This window comes from Lingula anatina, chromosome 1 (assembly GCF_051362555.1).
Source record: "Lingula anatina isolate TDL-2025a chromosome 1, LinAna3.0, whole genome shotgun sequence".
NCBI classification, from domain to species: domain Eukaryota; kingdom Metazoa; phylum Brachiopoda; class Lingulata; order Lingulida; family Lingulidae; genus Lingula; species Lingula anatina.
In genome coordinates this window covers 6,660,760-6,682,463 of record NC_141767.1, presented here as the reverse complement: position 1 = coordinate 6,682,463, position 21,704 = coordinate 6,660,760, and the positions used below count along the sequence as shown (strand labels likewise).

General features: G+C 37.1%; 2 protein-coding genes and 1 long non-coding RNA gene across 4 annotated transcripts; 2 read left to right on the top strand and 1 right to left on the bottom strand.

The window, feature by feature from the left end:
* Positions 1-2,855: 2,855 nt before the first annotated feature.
* On the top strand, positions 2,856-8,859 carry LOC106169677 (uncharacterized). Its single transcript, XM_013549255.2, has 13 exons — positions 2,856-3,043; positions 3,183-3,273; positions 3,627-3,800; positions 4,205-4,464; positions 4,687-4,796; positions 5,052-5,178; positions 5,383-5,562; positions 5,811-5,933; positions 6,135-6,489; positions 6,703-6,969; positions 7,150-7,617; positions 7,734-8,288; positions 8,529-8,859. Exons 2-13 carry the CDS (start codon positions 3,183-3,185, stop codon positions 8,693-8,695), a joined length of 2,877 nt encoding a protein of 958 aa, XP_013404709.2. The 5' UTR covers positions 2,856-3,043; the 3' UTR covers positions 8,696-8,859.
* Positions 8,860-9,134: 275 nt separating this feature from the next.
* On the top strand, positions 9,135-10,720 carry LOC106169673 (uncharacterized). The gene is made up of 2 exons (XR_001239127.2): positions 9,135-9,369; positions 10,007-10,720. It is a non-coding gene; the product is annotated as an uncharacterized LOC106169673 (long non-coding RNA).
* Positions 10,576-21,688, bottom strand: LOC106169672 (uncharacterized). Of its 2 annotated transcripts, XM_013549252.2 has the most exons (20): positions 21,437-21,652; positions 20,746-20,944; positions 20,168-20,258; positions 18,895-19,918; positions 18,407-18,512; positions 18,027-18,165; positions 17,417-17,771; positions 17,047-17,198; positions 16,572-16,803; positions 16,138-16,317; positions 15,560-15,872; positions 15,144-15,260; positions 14,754-14,882; positions 14,411-14,503; positions 13,701-14,091; positions 13,396-13,470; positions 13,021-13,208; positions 12,724-12,792; positions 12,399-12,549; positions 10,576-12,026 (listed from the first exon to the last, which is right to left on the bottom strand). In XM_013549252.2, the coding sequence occupies exons 1-20, from the start codon at positions 21,456-21,458 to the stop codon at positions 11,826-11,828; spliced, it is 4,227 nt and encodes a 1,408-aa protein (XP_013404706.2). In that variant the 5' UTR covers positions 21,459-21,652; the 3' UTR covers positions 10,576-11,825. The 2 variants fall into 2 exon arrangements, with proteins under 2 accessions (XP_013404706.2, XP_086855043.1); XM_086998917.1 differs by lacking the exons at positions 20,168-20,258; positions 20,746-20,944 and having other exon boundaries at positions 18,895-19,769; positions 21,437-21,688.
* Positions 21,689-21,704: the final 16 nt, after the last annotated feature.

Sequence of the window (21,704 nt, the reverse complement as noted above, 5' to 3'; positions counted from 1 at the left end):
AGCACATACGGGTTTTATCTGGCGCTGTATCATTGCCGTTCGTTGGCCTCTAACGTTATGCATTCTGGTCATTCAACCACCATTGCTTCGGCCTGCATAATTTATACAGAGCCTCCCCCTCTCGCGTTTTCCTTTCAATTACTGTAGTTTTAAACATTCGCAGTAAAATTCATGCCAATCTTTAACAAATAATGTTATATAAAATGATACTTATGAATTGAAGTAAAATCTTATTCATAGAATAGCGTGAACTTTTCCGAAAACTTCATTTATTTGCGAAAATGAAATATGCAAAAAAGATTTCATAAGGACTGCCCTGTATCGACTTATGCGGTGTTTTTCTAGTTAGAAAACGTAAGTATTGGGCTACGTGTACCGCAAACTGTTGTTTACAAGATAGATAGCCTGGAAAGAGGATAATCTCCCGTCCACAACTGATCTACCACCAGAAGTGGTCAGATAGCATCACTGTGATGACAAAGCATGGATGAATTTACAACTATTTTTTTCTTGGTGAACAGGTCTATCTGAAGTCAAAGTCATATAGGGCATATTTCATGTACCCTATCGCAATTTAAAAAAATGTTGCGTTTTGTGCTTGATTGGCAGTGTAGAATTAACTTCATAATTTATGGGATAGAATGAAAATTCGAGAATAAAATGGCGGAGATGCTGTTTAGATACCTGAACCATAAGGAAAGTCCAAAAATGGAAAACGCGTTGGATACATTATTTCAGAAAGTCAGGTCGACATCTGACATTTTAAAAGAAAAGCACCCATAGTAAACCCACAATTTTTTTCACAGAAAAGTAGAGTAATTTTTTATAAAAAAAAGTTCAATAAAACTCCAAATTAAAACACACACACACACATACAAAACGTATTTGAGTTGCTGAAGACAGTTCTCGTACGAAGCTGCCAGCATGAAATCGACTTGTAACGCCGCATTGAAGTCACTACATGAAACGTGCCAGTTACATAGACATACAGTGAACACTAACACACCTATATAAAAAAATCTTATTTAACAAAAACAAAAACAAATAATTAAACAAAAAAAAAAAAAAAAAACATTAGAGAAGTCAAAAATCCAATTGTACTTAGGACAGAGGGTTGTCCTTACTTGGTCCATATATTATCTTCAGAAACATGGCGTGACCTAGAACGAGTAATATATTTTCTCATGACATGTCTATTACGATCTGTCTAAAACTGAAATTGTTCGTTCCATTTAGTTGGTGTGATAACAAAAGTACGTTAAGTAAATTGAGCGTGTCTAACAGTTGTAGAAAAATTTAAACTATTGCGAGAATGGACTGAAGTGGAAGATATCAAATTAAATGCATTAGATAATCTGTAATTCTTCTCTAATCTTGATAAAATAAGATTACGTCCCTACTTTGATCCTGCAGAAATTGTACAATAATTTTATTCATTGAAATGGGCACACTTACACATAAACTACAAGAATTAATTAAAACACGGACGAAGTTACGAAATTCTGTCCATGGTTAAATGTAAGAAAAATCGGGAGCCTTTAACGTGATATAAATAACTGTCGTTAACCAAAGGCATGTAATCTCTTGATCGTAATCAGCAACTACAAAGGATCAGTTCTTGAAAAAAGTGAATAACAAAGAATTAACTCCTTTTTTTTCTGTCAAAGGCTTGTCACATTCTGGCAGATATTAATGTATTGTATTTGTTTACACGTTTTTTTTTTACCTATACATTGGCTAATGAATATTTTTGACAGCCGTAGTTTCTACACCAAGGTCTCTTTACTGGACAGTTAAATATATTCTACAATATTTCTAGATTTCAAGGCAATTATTTTATTACATTTTCTTTTTGGACGGGTGGATCTATAAAAGAATTTACGCCCAGTAACTGAAAATATAGATATATCGTATTCCGCCCGAAGCACCTCTCAGTTTGGACGTGACCCTAACGCTCCTCTTGGTCAGTTATCTTCTTAATTGCGATGCATGACTCAGGCTCCGTCACGCTGGTCATAGCAGCACGAAAATAACCAAAAATGGAGACTTGGGGCATTGTCATCTCTCCGGGGATCTGATGTCATACCTCCGGATTCATTAAGTCATTCTTCTATGTCTGTCTGTTTCCGCCACAAGGGTAGTGGAGCAGTAACACTCGTGTATGGGATTGGCACGTCGTTAAAACAATTAAAAGTATACTGTACGCGTTTGAAAATTTCCCAAACTCATATCTTCTATGTTTACATATCCTTCAAAGCTTCTAATATTTCTCAATTCAGACCCTCAAAATAAATGTACCTGACGTTTACATTAAAAAGTCATTGAGAACAAAATAATTAAATTAAACATCAAAGGAGGGACGGGTCGAGCAATTATTCATGAGTAAGAGAAAATTGCTTTTTTTTTGGAGGAAAATTCTATTTGGTGGGCAAATCCCGTATAAAGCATCTTTTACTTAGAATGTAAAACGTTTTAATAAGAAAAAACATTAGGGATCTGTACAACTCCTGTCGAGATATATGATAGTTAAATAGTAATATTGCAAGTTTCGCCTAAACATGATTGTTGATTTCTGTAATTTATCAAGAAAGGAAAGCGTTTTTGCTCCTATCAAGCTGACAATATGTGAACGCTCTGCAATACAAATGCACTTCTGTGCTTGCAATATTATCCCGAAGATGTGAATAATCACTTTTATGTAATGATTCACATTAACAATGTAATACCTCTCCAGGCTTCGGATGCACGTAATAATTATAAATTTCATCATTCCTGAAAAATGCCGGTAACGTAATGACCGCCAAGTACCCTACGGGACCGCCCCGTTAGCGATAAACTTATAGATGTGACCAGATAGCACTTCTGAGCACTTGACACTCATCGTGCTACCTCTGTCTGCCGTGCGTGTCTAAACACACTGATAACTCATCGTTACAGATCTGCTGATTGTGCTGTGGCTTTAAAAACAAACGGATCACCTCGGCGGGCGTTACTTACTGATTTCGCTCCTTCTCTCACACACCTGCCAGTTAAAAAAGCAACGGTGAGTACACAATTTTATGAAAAGTTCGTCGTGATTTTTATTGAAGTAACGGCTGTTCACAAATATGTTATATTTACTAATTACTAATATCAATCTAACCAAAAAATCAACTGTTAATTTTTTTTTTTTTTAATTTTAGATGAGACTGGCGTTGGCATTTTTAGTCTTTGCGCCCGTTTTTGTCGCGGCAACATCACTTCCACAAGCACGTTCAAAGCGAGTCGTACCACGTAAGATATGTTAAAAGGAAAAAGGAACTGAAGACCTCTGTTTATTATTTTTTTTTACATAAATAATACACTTTTCTTTCAACAGTCATCACCATTAAAAAGTGAAAACATTTCCATCCGTTAACATTTTTTATCTAATTGTCAAGGTATATATCATTTTGTAAGTTTTTTAGCCTTGACCAAGGTGTGAAGATAAAACTTCTTAGCTGAAAATAAAAAATGGAAATGAGGCAACATAAACGATGCTCTCCTTAACCTCTGTTTTTCTTTATCAAACAACTCAATCTTGTCGAATATCATATTGCGAATAAATAAAGGACGACTTTATTCCTTGTTTTAATATTTATTTCCAGCAAATAAAAAAGTGGTGTGTTACTTTACCAACTGGAGTACGTATCGAACCGGAAAAGACAAATTCACCCCAGCCGACATCGATCCCAATCTTTGCACTCATATAATATATGCCTTTGCCAACATTGATGTGGACGGTCTGACGATCGAAGCCTCAGATGCCTACGCTGATTTAGGTAAGATATCAATGTTTTATCTCTCTATGGGTCACCGTGCGGCCAGTGATTTCGCCATATTGTACAGACATGCATTGAAATAACTATTTTGGGATATCGTATGTTCTGACATTGGTCGAAAATAATATGACTTAGAAAAGCTTTAAAATATGCAAATGTGGCTGTCGTATTGTTTGACCGCTGTTTGAACCGAAAATGAAAAAAAAAACATTCCCATCACCAGTCTTTACTTTCGTGACACAAGACGATCTAGTATTTTCTCAGTTATTATAGAATTCAAATTTATTCAGAATTGGGGTATAGGTTGTAAACAAACGCAGATTTATGATATGCATTATTTACCTAAAACGCGTTGTCTGTGTATTTTGTGTACATGATTTGTCACACTGTTTTTTTGTTTTCAGATGAAAATGGCGGACTTGGCCACTTCAAGGCAATTACGAACATGGCGAAACAGCATCCTCATCTAAGTGCCTTACTTGCAATCGGTGGCTGGAACGCAGGCTCCTATGGGTTTATTAAAGTTACCAAAGATCAACAAACCATGGAAACCTTTGCCAGAAACACAGCTAAATTTCTGCGAGACCATGATTTTGATGGTTTAGATGTGGATTGGGAATATCCAGTGGAACCGTACAAATCTTCATTCACTCGTTTGGTGCAGGTTTGTGTTCGTTTTCTGTTTTCTTTGAAGAACACTGTAGAAACATACCGTGATACAAATACCATATATTGTACTCTTTTTTTTTCAAATATTAACTTTATTCTATTGTGATGAATGGCTTTAATAGAACTCAAAGAAGCCAACGCCTTCAATTATTAGAAACAATAGTACAGTTTGTGACACCATTTTTGCATCTACCACGAAGTGATTTCAATATTTCAGGTCCTTAGACGGGAGTTTGACGCAGGACAGCCACGGTTGTTGCTAACGTCCGCTGTATCCGCAGGCAAAGGCACCATTAACGTCGCTTATGATGTACCAGCGCTTGCAAGGCACGTCTGTAGAACTTCAGCAAAAAATAAATATATCAATATTAATGTTAAGATAAAGGATTGGAACAAATTTAAATTACAAAAAAAAGTATAATCAGAATTGTTTTTCCAATTTACACACATTTACACACTAGTTATGTGGTCAGATTGTGCCTTTTAACACATGTATCTGCGTTTGTGTTTTGCTACATGATTTAAGCTTCTTGTACATGTAAATGCCATTATGATTTTTTATATCCATATTTTTTATTACAGGGACCTTGATTTTATCAATGTAATGACGTACGATTTCAATGGTGGCTGGAGCTCCCACGTAGGTCTAAACAGCCCGCTGTACGGAAGATCCACAGAGAAAGAATGGCAAAGAGCCGAACTTAACGCCGTTAGTAGTCATATTTGTTCTATTAATGAAATAATATTTGAAATTATCGTACTCTACACACACACACACACGCACGCACGCACGCACGCAAATACACATATACTTGTTTTAGAATGTGATGAAGGTGATGTTGCCAGTTGTGTATATGATTTTGAAATCACGCTACACTCTGATTGGTTTATAATCAAACAAATTCGTTTTCAGAACGCCGCTATGAAGTACTGGGAACAGCTCGGAGCGCCAAAATCTAAGCTTGTAATGGGTATGCCCACCTACGGCAGGACGTTTAGGCTCAAGTTCCCCACCGAGTACCGCGTTGGTGCCCCAGCTATGGGGGCTGGTGTGGGCTACAACTGGGAGGCAGGGTACCAACCGTACCATCAAGTACGTGAACATGATAAAACTTTCGCGGAAGATTTTTACCATAATTTTGTCAATTAATTTTCTCTCAAATAATTCAATCTGGCGATAAAAATTATGGCAAACGTTCAAATTTTCTAAAATCGAACCTAGCCTCCAACGAAACATGTTGGCTTCTCTTCTATTTGCAAAGGGAATGTGCGGTATCTAAATACCCCAAAACTTGACATATGCGCCTTTTAGAGACTGCTAATACAATGTCGCTCTTCCAGATATGCACAATGGTGACTGAAGGAGGCTATCAGCCATTCTGGCATTCCGAACACAAGGCTCCGTATGCTGTCAATCTGGAAAACTGGATTGGGTTCGACGACAAAAAAAGTATTGCATTAAAGGTAAATATAATTACTTTATTAGCAACTACAGTACGTTCAATACTTAAAATGTTTACATCCTCTTTAAATTATTTCCTAAAAGGATCAAATCTACCTTCCAGCTTCTAGCATAAATATTAAGCAAAAAATAAAGGGATGGAGGTTGTATTAGGCCTATAGACAAACTTCGTTTCGTATAATTTGCCAAATTCTCTCTTCTAGACTCAGTACGCTATCGATAACGATTATGCTGGCGCTATGATCTGGGCACTGTCTTTGGACGATTTTAATGGTGAACATTGCTCAATGGGAAAGTACCCTCTACTGAGGACAATCAACGATGTCTACAACAATAGGGTGGATCCTGACGTTCTTCCAATCCCATTTGAAGAAGTGCGTGGAGGTTATGTGGCAGGAACAAGCACAGGTGGCAGTGGACCTATCGGAGGTGGTACTGGTACCGGCAATGGCGGTACTGGCGGTGGCACCATTGGTGGTGGTACCGGAGGTGGAGATACAGAAACGCCGAAAGAGAAATGGTGTTACATCCCAACTCTCCAACCATTCTGTCCACAAGGTATTTAAAACAGTTAAAAGTGTGATAAAACCGTTTGTCACAAAAAATCACCTTAGCTTGAAGTAATTTCAAAAAGCCCTCTGTAGTCTGTACTTATCTAGCACAAAATTAATCCAACGGTGCAAGGTAGCTTCGTTTTTACTGCAGTTGATCTCCCGAAGTTTTCAAAATATATTTTCCACGTTTTGAACAACATCTAATCGTCTTTTCCAGGAACCTGCACCAAGCCTGGGGAGGCAGCTCACCCATCTGATTGTACAAAATACTGTAGCTGTGTCTGGGATCAGAACAATAATGCCTACATTGAATGGGCACGATGTTGCCCCGAAAACCAATATTTTGACCCCAGTCGAAAATGGTGTGTGAGGAACTCGGCAGTTTGCCCCACCGGGACAATTGGAGATGGAGGACAGGGGGGAGGAGGCGTGACACAGGCACCTGCTCTGCCAGATCTCACTATGGCAGGTTCTTGTCCTACAGGTACGTTTTATGAATTTGAGTACCCTTGGCTGCCAACACACACCAGCTATTTTTGTATAATAATCTTTACCACATCATTGTTGCAGAGATACCGTTGTGTTAGTTTGGTTAATAAGTGCACCTTATATAATCTGATTTCTGAAAATGCATGTAAGATAATATTATTCAATTTTACACCAGAATGTCCACTTGGCGACGGAAAGTACCAACATCCAACAGACTGTTCGAAATATTGTACATGTGACATTGCCGGCAACAACAAGATAACCGAGGAGCGCTGCCCCGAATTTACATACTACAACCCGGATATTTCACTGTGTGATTACTCAAATGCAGTTTGTGGTAATACCGGTGGTAATTCTGGCGGCAACACTGGTGGCACTACCGGTGGTGATTCTGGTGGTAACACTGGTGGCAGTACCGGCGGTGATACTGGTGGCAACACTGGTGGCACTACCGGTGGTGATTCTGGAGGCAACACTGGTGGCAGTACTGATGGTGATTCTGGAGGCAACACTGGTGGCAGTACTGGTGGTAACACTGGTGGAGATATGGGCGGCAACAATGGCGGAAACACAGATAGTGGCACTGGAAACACTGGTGGCAGCGGTGGGGTTATTGATTCCGAAGCTGGAACTTGTCCACCAGGTACGAAATCAGTATTTTTAGACAAAAAACTACGAGACGAACCTCATCTCATTATTAATTATCTATCTGACCAAATTTGTGAAACATTCAACAAAATATTATTTTTCTACTTTCAGACATTTGCATCGGTTCGTTAAGCATAATTCATCCACACCCCACGAACTGTGCACTCTACTGTTCGTGTGATATCACCGGGAGCGGCAGGGTGTTCCAGCAATCGTGTCCAGCTGGGCTGTACTATGATCCCGTCAACTTCTGGTGTGACTATACCTGCAAACAAAATTACGGCAGCGGTAGCAACACCGGTTCAAGTGGCGGTAGCAGTGGCACAAGTGGCGGTAGCGGTAGCACAAGTGGCGGTAGCAGTGGTACAAATGATGGTAGTAGCGGCCCAAGTGGCGGAAGCAGTGGTGCAAGTGGCGGAAGCAGTGGCACAAGCGGCGGAAGCAGTGGCACAAGTGGCGGAAGCAGTGGCACAAGTGGTGGAAGCAGTGGTATAAGTGGCGGTAGCAGTGGCGGTAGCAGTGGCACAAGTGGCGGAAGCAGTGGCACCAGCGGTGGCAGCACCGGTACAGGTGGTGGTAGTAGCGGCAGTGGCACTACTGGAGGAAGCAGCGGCTCAAGTGGCGGTAGCAACGAAGGCACCGAAAACAACGCAGATTGCTCTACTGGTGGGTAAACTGTAAATTGATTTCACGTCTAGCACATTAATTAGCTCTTTATTAAGTATGTAAGATAAAACTTGGAGGTAAACCTACTCTCTATTCTCATTCTTAATCCCACTACACTACACTACACTGTACACAACCTTAAAATCATAAATTGCCGTACCTAGAATGTTCAGTATCGCTGAACTTTGAGACCTTGTTAACGTTGTTTATTGACATTTGCCATTATTGTATTTTTTCCAGTCTTCTGTGAAAAATGGTGGCCATACAAGCGTCACCCGTCAGACTGCGGCAAATATTGCGAGTGCTTACAACTGAACGGATACTATGCTATAGAACGGGCCTGCAGCGCTGGGCTTCACTATAACACTGCCGGATACTGCGACTTCCAAGCAAATGTCAATTGTTAATCATTAAAACTGAACGTTTTCATAAACGTCAGCTGGTCTGAAAACAGTATTTTAATACCTTACTAGTATATATATATAACTGCCCGTATTTTTACCTCACTATTTTTATACATTTGTTAATAAGTTTGTGGTTAATGTCTCTGTGAATAAAACTTAAACACTTATCTTTTGCGTCTTCCATATTCACATTGAATTTTGTGTAAGAAATCATGGTATATCAAGATCTTCAAATCTCTCTCTCTCTCTCTCTCTCTCTCTCTCTCTCTCTCTCAACTGCACCAACTGGTGAAAAAAAAACACCAACTGAACTATTATTGATACCTATTTCTCTACAATTTTCCCCGCTTCATACTTTTTCCTAGTCATTCGTAAATGCAATGCATATGAGCCAAACCACTGAGACCCACTTGGCATTATTATGAAGGTATAATTTATTTTACACATCACTGTCACATGACCGCGCACGCATGCACAAACCTTACAGTACAGGGTACATTGTGCTGCAGCTCGTTAACCTACAAGTCATATTTATAGTTAGCTCGGTTAACTTAAAACGTCGACATTAAATATGAATTCCTCCGAAGAAAGTTTTAACATTTTCCGGACCAACCGGGTGCCTTTTGAAGTTACCACGAGAATTCCACTGGAAAGACCATGGAGACCAACCATGCTAGGTAAGATGTCTCAACCCCCAAGCAACATATGTCTGTTAATCGTGGAAAGTGGAAAGATACAGCATTTATGCTAGGTAGAATGGGTGCATTTCTTGTGAAATTTAGTGACGGGATGTAGTTTTCTTTACAAGCCGCTTACATGATCTTGTTATATACCAAAATTTTAAAGCTCTGGAGCTGTTATTAGCGCAGTCTCTAAGGCAGCGTTGTTTTTACATATACTCTTTAATGCCCACAGGTAGGAAGGGCAGCAACAGCTACCAGGGGCGACTAAAGAAATCAAATATTCTAAGGCACTTATTTAACAAGAATGTAAAAGAAACGCTCCATTGAGCATTATTTTGCCCATAATATCGCTCTTTAAACCATTTGTCGCACCTTTAAAATATCACAAAACAAGTGGTTAAATGTCTACACTGTGAACAATCGAAGCCTGTTGTTGTTAGGTAAGTTAAATGCATTGCGTCTTGCTATCGCTATGTTGCGCTCTTTCGAATACACATTTGGCTAAGATATGCTTCCTAAAAAAGTACTTGCTTACTGAAGGAAAAAGTGTAGCATCTGATAAACAAGTTGCTTGTTTAGCAAGTCAAAAATGCCTGGCAGAAATACCACGCTCTCCATTTTTTTATTCTAGTTCGCCCCAAGGACAAGAACGTGCCTCAGTGGCAGCACCCGCCGTCTCTTCCCGTGCGGTTCTACTCCCAGCACTCTGAGGACTACGTGTATAAAAGCCTGGCTCCGAGACCACATAGTCGTCCACAGCTGGAAATGAGATAGATCTTAAGAAAAAAACTGCGTCAGAATTCTTATGGACCGAATAATCATGAAAAATTAACCTCAAGCAGTTTTATTTACATTATTTCTTATATTCACATTGCGCTAGCACGCTCAGTACATGTATGTACATTAAACGTGCACAGGAGTACAAAAAACAAAACCTGGGCTCGGGAATTGCGGTTGTGGACAGTGCACCCTCATTTCGAAACGTTAAAGTATTCAAAGTGAAAAAAAAACACATCTTTGAACTTGATTTCTCTGATATTATAAAAAAAAAGAGTTTTCTTTGTTCGTGAATTCCTCGAGATCAAATTTCTGCATCATGGTAGCACTTCTTTTGTGGGGTGACATCTGGATTGTTCATTTTTCAAAATTTGCAGTCTAAAATACAATTGGTTCATATTAACTTGAAGAGAAAACCTGAAGTATTAAGGAACAAATTTTATTTACAATACAATAGTCTAACAGCAACGTTATCTGTCGGCAGATGGTTGCCTACGTTACTCCATACATCTCTTTCAGATCTTGACATCAGAGTATTACGCAATATAGTCACTTGTAACCGTTTGAACTTTAGCGTTTGTTGTATCATGTTTTTAAACAAAAATGTACAATATACTGTTATCTGCACCATTCAAATCGATTTTTTACTGAAGCTGTATACAATAAAGTCAAGCGCCTTTATTTTACAAAATACCGCGAGATTTAAATATTTCATAAAATGAACCCATGTTGACAGTACTCTTGTATTTCTTTTTGATCAATCCAAATTTATATAATAATATACAACTGAGTCCTTTATTTTGCCAATTCTCCTTAAAATAAGAATTGTAAACAGAATGCTACATTTCATCTTTAAAATTCATTTTTAACTGGAATCTTTTACTACGTATGCTAATGTGCACTGCTGAAATAAATGGTGAAATAATGGAATATCAGTGGGGATATAATGACTAGACTGGAGTGGTACTAGTGTGATTTATAAAACCATATCACTGACAATAATTCACTTCATAAATATCATATTATACTGTAGTTACTGCTGAACACTGCTACTGGCTTACATCAGGAAGTGTACAAACACACCTTCTTTCATAATGAAACTTGAAAAATTGCGCATATCCATATAATTCTATGATACAAATTACATAAATCTCATAAAAGATTTCTCTATTATCTCATGATAAAATTTATACTGAATATATAATTGCACCAAACAGGTATTTCCTGGAAAGCGTAGCCATAAGATACATCTTACGCTCCTGCTTTTTTGAAAATACGCAATTCTTTATAATATTATCTGGAAGTCAAGGTAACATTATGGTTCAAGTGAGGAAATCTTAAACTCAACCAATTAGATTCTAATTAATGTAACTGATGGACCCTATTGTCCATCCATATTCCATTCAACTATAATTCATCAACATCATCATCATCAATTTTTAATAATAATATACAATAAGAAATAAAGCTGTGGGCCCCTCACATACTCTTTCAAAACTCCCTAGTAGTCAGTTCAATATCATCATTATCATTTATACTAAACTAAAAGTAATATTTATTGGTATACTTGTTACACAAATAAAATTTACACAACTTTACTATATTAAGATAATATTAAGTTCACAGTGTCACATCTTTTCACAAATACTTTGCACCAGAGATGACCACAGCTGTCATGTCTCAGATGTTGACTGGGCAGATGTTTCAGGTTTTTCTTCTTCTTTTTCCTCTTTGACCTTGACAGGCTTTTCATCCTGCTCTTTTTGCAGTATTAAAATTAAGTTTTTCAGTTCTTCCCTCTTTTTGCTGACCAGTTCAACTGTGAACCAGTTTTCCAGCTCTTTGATTGGGATGTTGAAGTCCTTGATTGGATTCTGCAACAAAATAAGTTGTCACATGAATACCAAAATACTTTTGCACCTGACTGCTAAATATTTACCGACAAACCCTAACAAGACCCAACTGCAGGGCATGACACAAACCCACTGCAACCATTCAAAAAACAATATGATAATTCATAATAGCCTCTTACAATAGCCAAGTTCAAGTCCGATTAAACAAAATGTTTGGGTACTCCATCCTTGTGGGAATCTTAAGTATATAACTTGGCAATATTCGTTGATTGGGTCATGCCTCAAACTTAAGCAAATTACACTGGGTTCACATTGCTGGATGATGCAACCAAGTGTCAACTCTCTGGCATAAACAATTTCTCTCTTTCCATAACTTTAACCTGGTCACCTTACCTGGAAGAAACTCTCCACATATTGCAGCACATACACCCCACAATCACTGTAATTGTTCTGCTGTGGAGCCTTGGGATTAGCACCTTTTATGGTATCCTTGTCAAACACTTTCTTGGTCTGTTTCTTCTTGTTCCACTCTACTTGTAAATACCTACATAAGTACCAACAAAAACTTCTCTTCCAATCTTTTTGTCTGCACAAAAGGTTCGATACAAAGTTTAATTACTGCAACATTTTCCACATTTTTATGGTTTGGCTTCAATAATCATTGACAAAGCTCTAGAAATATAACTTTCATGTTGGCAAAAGAAACAAACATACTTACTCCCTTAACGTGCGAACTACTCCTGATCTCGATGGCCCAGGGAGTGAGTCAAAAATTAGGATACAGGGTCTGAAAAAATTAAAGTTGTGACAAAATCTGAAATGTTATTAAGTACACCATTATAAGGAGAACAAAGTACTCAAATCATATTTCAAAATATACAAAAAAAATAATAATAATCTCAGTTAAAATGAATGTTTCATAAGACAGATATTTAAAAGGGTACTGCTCTGATGAAAATTTAACACATGTTAAAAACATGAAAACCTCCGAGAAATTTGCTTCATCAAAACTCACTGCTTCTTAATTCCCTGCACAGTTTGTTGCAGTGTTAGTGTCTTGTTAGGTTTGGCAGAAGTTTTTTCTTCCTCTTTCACTTTCTGGGTTGTTTCAGGTGTCTCCACCGATGACTGGGAATCCACCATTTCCTTACTGCCACCCTCCACCTCCATCTTCTCCTCTTTATTGGGGGTACTTGGGGTGTCCTGAAACGTAAGAACAAAGGCTTAATTTTTATTTGTTATCTTAACATAAAAATGAGCTCATTATTTTAGCATAACGGCAGAAAATGACATTATTATAGGTGAATCAAAGCTAACAATACCTTCAAATTTTACATTCTATAATAAGATTAAATAAAGTTATTCTAATACAAAATTTTACTAAACATACAGCTTCATCACAATCCATGGGTTCTTCCTTGCTTTCCTGACTACTGCAGTTAGATGAAGACTGACTTTCAGTCTCCTGAAATAAACAAATAAAAATTAAATTATAAAATTTACTTCAATAATTAAGTTCAAACTTAAAGCCTTCAATTCAATTATTATTATTTGCTTCCACTAACAAACCTATTTGTTTTCCCTCATCTAAACATTCTTAAAATCACAATCAATAATACTTTAAAAGTGCAATGACCACATCGAACCTGACATTTAAACAGAGTAATGGAAAACATCATAGGAGGTATATGTTACCTTGGCTATAGATTCATCACCTTGAGCCAGAGTGATCAGTGTGTGTGCTGCCAGCAAGTCATTCTCCGCTTTCTCCTGTAGTCTCATATCATCCAGCTCCTCTGGAGGAGTTACTGTCAATGTCTTTTTGGACTTGTCATCTTTATCTGTCTGTTTCAGTCTCACCACAGTCACTTTACCCTGGGTTGCCACTTTGACAGCAACATTTGTGGACAGCTCTTGTTTGTTCTTCTCTTTCAGCTTGTTTTTGTCAATGGTTAATATACTTTTTGTTTTGTGGTCTTTTAGCAATCTCATGAACGGTTCCTCTACTTTAAAAGTTTTAGTATATTCGTATGTCTCTGGTCTATCAATGCCAGGAAAACAAATGATGGCAAGAAACCAATGGGCACTGTAAAAAATGCCAAAAAAAGTCATGATGAAAAGATGGTTCTACTTAACTGAGCTTCCGGTATAATGACATAGCACTTGGTGTAAACAATTAATATCACCCTCCCCCACCCTTGTTTCTTGTTAATCAGAATAAAAAGAACAGATAAAAGAACTGTCACTGATATTTATTAATATCCCTCAGTCATAAGGAACAAAGAAAACAAGGGTGAATTACATTTTCCATGGCAACAGCTTGATGGACATATAGTTACTGGTTACAGGTGTGGGTATAAAAATTACTGAGAAAAAATTGTAGTGAATACAAGCAATATACTAACCTTTCATTGATGGGGACAATAATAAAGTCTTTGTCAAAAATGTCAACATTCTTAGTCCAAGTTTTCACTCTGTTGTGCCTCTTCTCTGATGTACTGAAATAGTTTGTCACAGTTTATTTGCAGTAAAAAAAAGCCAGAAAAATTCATACAATCTGATGATCAATTCTAACAAACCAATGATATAAACAAATATAATTTAAAGAGAAAAATAAGTAAGGTCTCAGTAACTTTATGTTTCTTCCAAGGAATAAGATACCTGACTTTATGGCTTCATAAAGGAAATAAAATGGAAATAAATACAAAGAACAAAAAAGTTACTAAACAAATTGAATTAGTAACCTACCTCATATTCTGTGTTTCTGAAGTGGAGTACCTGGATATATTCTTCTGTACCAATCTTCTGTAGAAGAATGAGCTGAAAATGTGCGTGCGTTGTCTGTCTTGTTCGCTGAGCATAGTCACATATAGGTACCTGAAAAATGCCAATTTGATAAAGCTAGTGCCATTCATTTAATAAAATTAAACTTAAAATATCACACATTTTGAGATGAATAAAGCAGCAGAAAATTCTTACTAAAACCTTAAAAAATTTGAAAGGGACATACAGAGGATTTTGGTGTGGAAAAATGTCCATGATTTACCAACCATGACTCTTTAAGTTGATAACATATACATGTAAACAGATGACACAAAATGTCCCTTTAAGTTAAAATCATTACAGAACTGTACATACTTCAAATAAAAGTCAATGATGACATCATTTAGGAACTCCCCATCATTCAGACAAAACAGATCTTCATTGGTGACAGTTATACCACCTATGGCTGGGGGAGGCGGCCATACCAATAGTCTGGAGAAAATATATATATTTTATATAATATTATTATCTCTGAAAAAAGTAACAGATTTTTTAACATAAATAAATAAATAATCTTGTTTTAAGAATACCACATAATTCAATTACCTAATAAAGATTTCATGGTGTGTGATATCACCAAACAAGTTCATGATAAACAACATTACATGTGAAGGTCAAAGATATTTCAGAATAATCAAACACATTCATTTATAGCCTTTTGTTTGAAAATTTCTATCATATTTTTTGGCAACATAAAGTAAGGGGATATATTAAAACTTCTCATAACTTACTTGACAATGGGCCCAGTAAACCTGTAAACATGAGGCATCTCCATGTCTTCTACCTCTCCCATCTGCTGATCTTCATCAGCCGCTTTGTCCTGTCGAGACCGCTCCAACTGCTGATTTTGTTTAGTATTAATATCTGTCATGATCTCCAGCGTCTCTTTGTCAGTGACATGTGAATAAAGTTTTGTTTTTTCCTCGGAGTTCTGCTCTTCACCTTGCTTCTCTTGAATCATTTCAAAGATCTTTTCTATCTTCTTCTCCTGTGCTTTGGGCTGCGGATGTGGGAAAATAATAGTGATACACTTTCGATTTTGTTCTGAAAGTAAAATTTAAGACATTATTAATGAGACAAAACCCACATGCTTTCCGCATTTGATTTACATATCGTTTCAGGATGATGATGATGATGATGATAATGATGATAACATTTCAAGCACCATATCACTGCTAGAGATAATACGCAGTACAACAATCAATAAAAACACACTTCTTTTTTTAAATTTTATCTTAGATTGACCAAACAAGTGCCTTTTTTCTGCTGTACACTAGTTATTGGTGCAAAATACGCAGAATATACATACGTATACTGCCAGGGTCATAGCAGGGGTCTGTAGCTTGGTTCATATGACAGAGGGACCGGACTCTGGCACCACACCCTGGGGTTGTGTACAGGAACAGTACTGCCATCTTCTGGCCAAAGTGACCCTTGCACTTCACAATATCATTGGGATACAATGATATGTTGACAGAATCATCCTGACCTGTAAGCCACAGAAATACGATTTTAAGTTCAGTTTCAATGACAGATAATGTACATGCACCTAATCTGGTACAAATACTGTACACCATAATTATAATTTCAAATTTCAATTTAAAATGAATATACTATTAATCATTGACACACAGGGTATTTTGAATCACATGTTATCTATAACAGAGCTATTTTAACCTAAAAGCAGAAATGATTTTTTTATAGAAAGCACTCCTCAATAAAACAAACTTGAAGAAAACCTACACTCTATTTTCATTCGTATAACTTCTGGAGATAAAATGATAGGTTCAAATGGTATCCCAGGCAAGGAACCAAGCATGACCCTCTTGGCCTCTAGCACCAGTCTCTGAATGGGGAGATCCTCTTCCTCTTGGACATTAGTGGTAGCAGGTGGGGGAGCCTGTGGCTGGGCCACACGTACATAATGAACCCCCTCTATGAACTCTGGATGGCCACCTCCTGCTGGTTTCCCATCCTACAACACACATATTTGGTGAGTTTACTGAACGCTATAGGATGTAGAACAACTTAATGGTAGACTAAATTATTGCGATAAAGCCAATAATAAATGTCTTAAAAGTACACTTCAATCAAAAAGTATACATTTGGAGAAATCATATTAAAGCTGAGAATTAAAGCTAAGTTAAACATACAAATTTATTACTTCACCAGAATATATATTACTTAAATAAAGTGTGTTCTGAAAGGCTTTACTTACTGGTCCTTCCATCTTTTCCCTTCTTGTCAAAGGTTTCTTAGGTGCAACTTCAAGCTCTTTATTACTCTCAGGAGTAGACCGAGAACTGTTGCTGATGCTGTTGCTGGTACTATGACTCTCTTCATCCTCAGAGGATGAGATTGTGACAGTCTCTGAAAAAGGTAACAGATTTTTTTAAAAATTTTAAATGACAAATGTACACAGCAGTTTTGATGTACACTGAAGGTATTCAGTAGCCAATGAAACTGTTCCATATGCTCAACTAAAGAAATAACGTAATGGTAAAAAAATTATTAGATCAAAGAAAATCATTTTTGGTGACAAATAATGGTTTTTAACTACTAAGTTTGGGATTATCATATGTCAGTACCTGGTTCTAAAAATTTAAGGGGTACTCTTCCCCTTCCTTTTCCCCGACCACGTCCTCTAATCTGGCCAGTCTTCCCTCCCTGATTCCCTTGCACGGAGGGACTTCTGGTTGTCTTTCCCAGTGGATTATCTTCCTCAAAAGTCATATCTTTATACAACGAGCTATGTACACTTAATTTTGACTTGTAGAATGTTTTCTGGTCTATAGGTTTTGAAAGTTTGACATTTTTGGACTTTGATTCCTCTGACGCTTTATACCACTTCACAGTCTCTGGTAGAGGTCGGCCACAATCATCACAGTTCAAATAATCTTTGCTCAGCTGACCACACTTGCTACAAGCTATATAATAATCTCCCTGCAATTAAAATAAAGCATAAACAGCTGTAAATAACACATGATGCAAACACTGATAATTCCCAAACTTTTGTGACATAAGTCGGGGATCCCGTTATTATATGTTGTTAACTCTAATTTACATTAAATTATGCACAGGACACTGTATGCATATACCTATAATATGTGTTTCTCACAGTACACTTTTCAAATGATGACATAAAAATTACATCTCACTTTAGCCTGAATCTGATCTTTTATAAATATGTTCTCTTACCCCATCATCTGGAGGAACTGGTCTTTTTCTAGATGGCTTCTTTGGCTGGACTGGGGTCATAGTGACAACTGACTGACCTGACGAGCTGTTCACTGTGCTGTTCTGGGTAACTGCAGTGCTGGCTGCATGGATTGGTTTCCTAACAAGTATATTTAATCACAAGCAAGTAAATCAATATGTTTATGTTTGAAAAGATACATGATACAGAACAAATGACAAAAATTTTTTTACAAAAAGCAACTGATCTTCAATTTCTGACATCAATACTACACAGATGTACAGAGGATTGAAAATGTAAGAAAACAAACCATATGCAACCTCTTCAAAATACAAAATCCAATGTTCATTTCATTAAAATCAGGAATACATCAATAATTTACCTTGCCAGATCTTCCACATTAACATGTTTAAACACCCTTCCATTCCACACTTGTCCCGGTGAGTTTTTGCCCCCTCCACCTCCCTTTACTTGACCAGGTAAAACACCTGAAATATGATATAAACATCAATTCACTACCTACTTCGGTCAAATAACATTAATTTTGAATAGAGCTTTTGTACTAGAAAAACATGCACAAAGCGTAATGTTTTTTTTTCTCTTTTTTTTAGAAAAAGCTTTTATGCAACCTTGTCCATCCTTTTTTATTGACTAGTTTTCTGGTCTGATAATATCACATTCCATACTTACCACCTTTTGCAAACATAAAACAACACATTCATATTTTAAACACACAATTATCTGAATATATTATACTGTGTAGGTTACTTTGACCAAATCTACCATCTACCAAATCCCTGGTCTGTAATTATTATCCACTTTGACTATAAAAAACATATTTCAATAAATACATAAATTACTTGCACCTACCTACTTCCACCAGCTTTGTGCCATCCCACTGCATCAACTTGTTATCAATAAAACACAGGGCATTCTTTTCAATCACCATTGTATTGCTGTCAACACCACCATTTCCAACCAGGTTGGTTTGTACCGAAACTGGCTTCCCTGCAACAGTGCTGATATGGGAGACCATATGAGCAAGAGCATCTGGATTCTTGGACTCTGGGCCTAAAAACACCAGTTTCACAGGGCTCTTGTTGTTAATCAATGCTTTGGTAGGTGAAGTGGTACTGGAACCTATAACAGTTGTCTGGACATTATTAGCTGCAGAGATATTCTGACTGACTTGGTGTGGGGTACCAAGGGGTATCTGAGAGCTGGAGACTTCTACAATCTTGGGTTGGAAATCCTGATGTAACGTCTGAGAATTCATAGCATTTTGATTTTTGCTGCAGTTTGGAAAGATAGGACGTCCTTGATTTTGAGACAAATGTAACTTTGCTGCAGCTGAGGCAGTTTTTTGCTGCAACCCTTGTTTCACCAGTGGTTTACCGCCCTCTTTTGGTCCCTGGGCAGACATTCGTAAAAACTGCACTTCCCCATGCTTGCCTATTTTCTTTTGGTATTTTTGGGCCGGAGGTTGATTAGTTGTTGAATAAACAACAACTTGAATATTTTTTTCAGGTGATGCAGCATGTATTCCTGTTGGAAGGGACTGTACTGTATTGACAAAATTTTGCTGTGTTGTTTGACCTTGATGTATTACCTGGCGTAGAATACCTGGTCTGTTTCCACTTCCACCATGGGTTCCTGGTGATAAAGACTGGGCTGGTTGCCTCACTGGGGCACCTGTCCCCAGGGTTGTTACTACCTGAATGGGCACAGTCCTTACTATCTGTGACCTAGGAGTACCAGGAGAGCCTCCATGTGTTACCAGAGTGAGACTTCTTGGAATCATTTTCTGAGGACTTGGAGAACCTAATGGTGATGCCCCAGATGTACCTTGGTCATATGTGTTTGGTACTCTTCCAATGTGAGCAGAATTATGTTCCTATTGATCAGAAATAAGAATGAAATGTATTCATACGTAAGAACAAAGAATGAAATTTACTTAACCCCCCAAATAAAAAAGAAAAAGAGACCATCAACACGAGAAGCATTGTGAAAAATATTCATGAGCAGATGTTGGAAACTCGCTTTAAATACATTCTGATATTCATGCAGTAATCCTGTACAATGTCTTTAAGAAGCAATAAATTTTGTCAATAACAATAACAAATATTGTCACTGGATTGATTACCTGCATTCTATGCTTTTGGATGACTGTGCCTTCACTGCTGTTAATTCTAGCTTTTTCAGCCTCAGGAGAACTTTCTATCAAAAGAACCTCACTATCAAAAAGAAAATTAAAATCTTAGGCACATCAGTAATATATATATATATGCTTATCATAATAGAACACTAACAAATAACAAACATAATAAATGAAATTAATACATGATTATCTGTAGTTATACAGGTCTGTCAGGCCTGTATAGCTTTGGGGGGGGGGGGGGGGTTCATAGGGTTTGAACGAATCAACATTTTATCTAGGTACATGTAGGGTTCATGGTAAAAGGTGCACTTTCCCCAAAACAGAACACCCCTTTTGAAATTCCCAGCTACAGGCCTGTCTGTGTATAGCAGAAAAGTTCCAACTTTATGGACTGCAAATTTAACCACCTGTATTCCCTCACAAGCCTTCACTTACAAGAGATGCAATAGGGATGTTAACAAATGATTTCATACATGAAACTCATTCATGAATCTATAAAGAACACGAAAATAATACCCTGAGAATGCTTGATTAATTAATGAAAACAAGTGTTTGTTGCCTACTCAGATTCTGATTCAGATTTCGACTGGGAAGCACTGATTATTTCACTGCTTTGTGAAGATCCGGTTTGTTTTGTCACCCAGCTGAGAGGATCTTCAGATAGTTGTTGCTCACTACAACTGCTACTACTTGGTGAGTTTGAAGAAAACAAACTAGCATGCTTCCATCCTGACTCTGGTTGGGCATCAGCTTTTTTCAATGCTGTAATAAAATAGGGGTTTTCAAATACAAATGCTTCATGTTCAAACAATATTTGTTGTCAAATATCAAAACTGTCACACTTATAAAATATGCTTATCAGTATAAACCTGCCATGCAAACACTACGCAATCTAAATAACTGTTAGAACTTTTCATAAATCGTGGGAATACTTAATATGCATTATCTGACAAGTATAGATCGCACTTCATTAATTATTTGATGACGTTGCGCATGTTCACAAATCACACCTACATTCAAATTATTTTTACAAGATAAAACCTTCTGACGTTCAAACACCAAAGGTTAACATCTAACCACTCTTAGATCTACATTTCTTCTGATTGTGTCAAACATTATTGAAGCCTATATTCACCGACAAAGCTACACTTGCAGATAATAAGACTTAAAACATGAGTTTCTTTGATGTTACCTCCAAAATCGGGCTACTTAAATCTTAAACATGGATTTGACAAACAACCTTGATTATCTTACCATTTAATAATGACGAATTCATGGCATATTTTTATAAAATCAAGAGGTTGTGGTGGTGTTGTCCTACTGAACCGTCTTCGCCATGATGCCAAATCGCACAGACCCATTTCCGATTGTTGTAAAAAAGATTTAATACTTAAACATCTCGTCGTTCAGCATAACAGTTGATGTTTTTATACAAACTTCATTTCAATTAAGTTAAAAAATTCAATTATAGATAAAAAATGAAACAAAAACTATATCATTCAGTTAAATACGTGACGGTACG

What these genes read in the sequence shown, in the direction of transcription:
- LOC106169677 (XM_013549255.2), top strand. Translation starts at nt 3,183, where the DNA reads ATGAGACTGGCGTTGGCATTTTTAGTCTTTGCGCCCGTTTTTGTCGCG. An exon ending in TTCAAAGCGAGTCGTACCAC is followed by an intron (nt 3,274 to 3,626) that starts GTAAGATATGTT and finishes ATTTATTTCCAG; the next exon opens with CAAATAAAAAAGTGGTGTGT. An exon ending in AGCTGGAACTTGTCCACCAG is followed by an intron (nt 7,618 to 7,733) that starts GTACGAAATCAG and finishes TTCTACTTTCAG; the next exon opens with ACATTTGCATCGGTTCGTTA.
- LOC106169672 (XM_013549252.2), bottom strand. Translation starts at nt 21,458, where the DNA reads ATGAATTCGTCATTATTAAATG. An exon ending in AAATCTGAATCAGAATCTGA is followed by an intron (nt 20,259 to 20,745) that starts GTAGGCAACAAA and finishes TCTTTTTGATAG; the next exon opens with TGAGGTTCTTTTGATAGAAA. An exon ending in CTATGACCCTGGCAGTATAC is followed by an intron (nt 15,873 to 16,137) that starts GTATGTATATTC and finishes TTTTACTTTCAG; the next exon opens with AACAAAATCGAAAGTGTATC.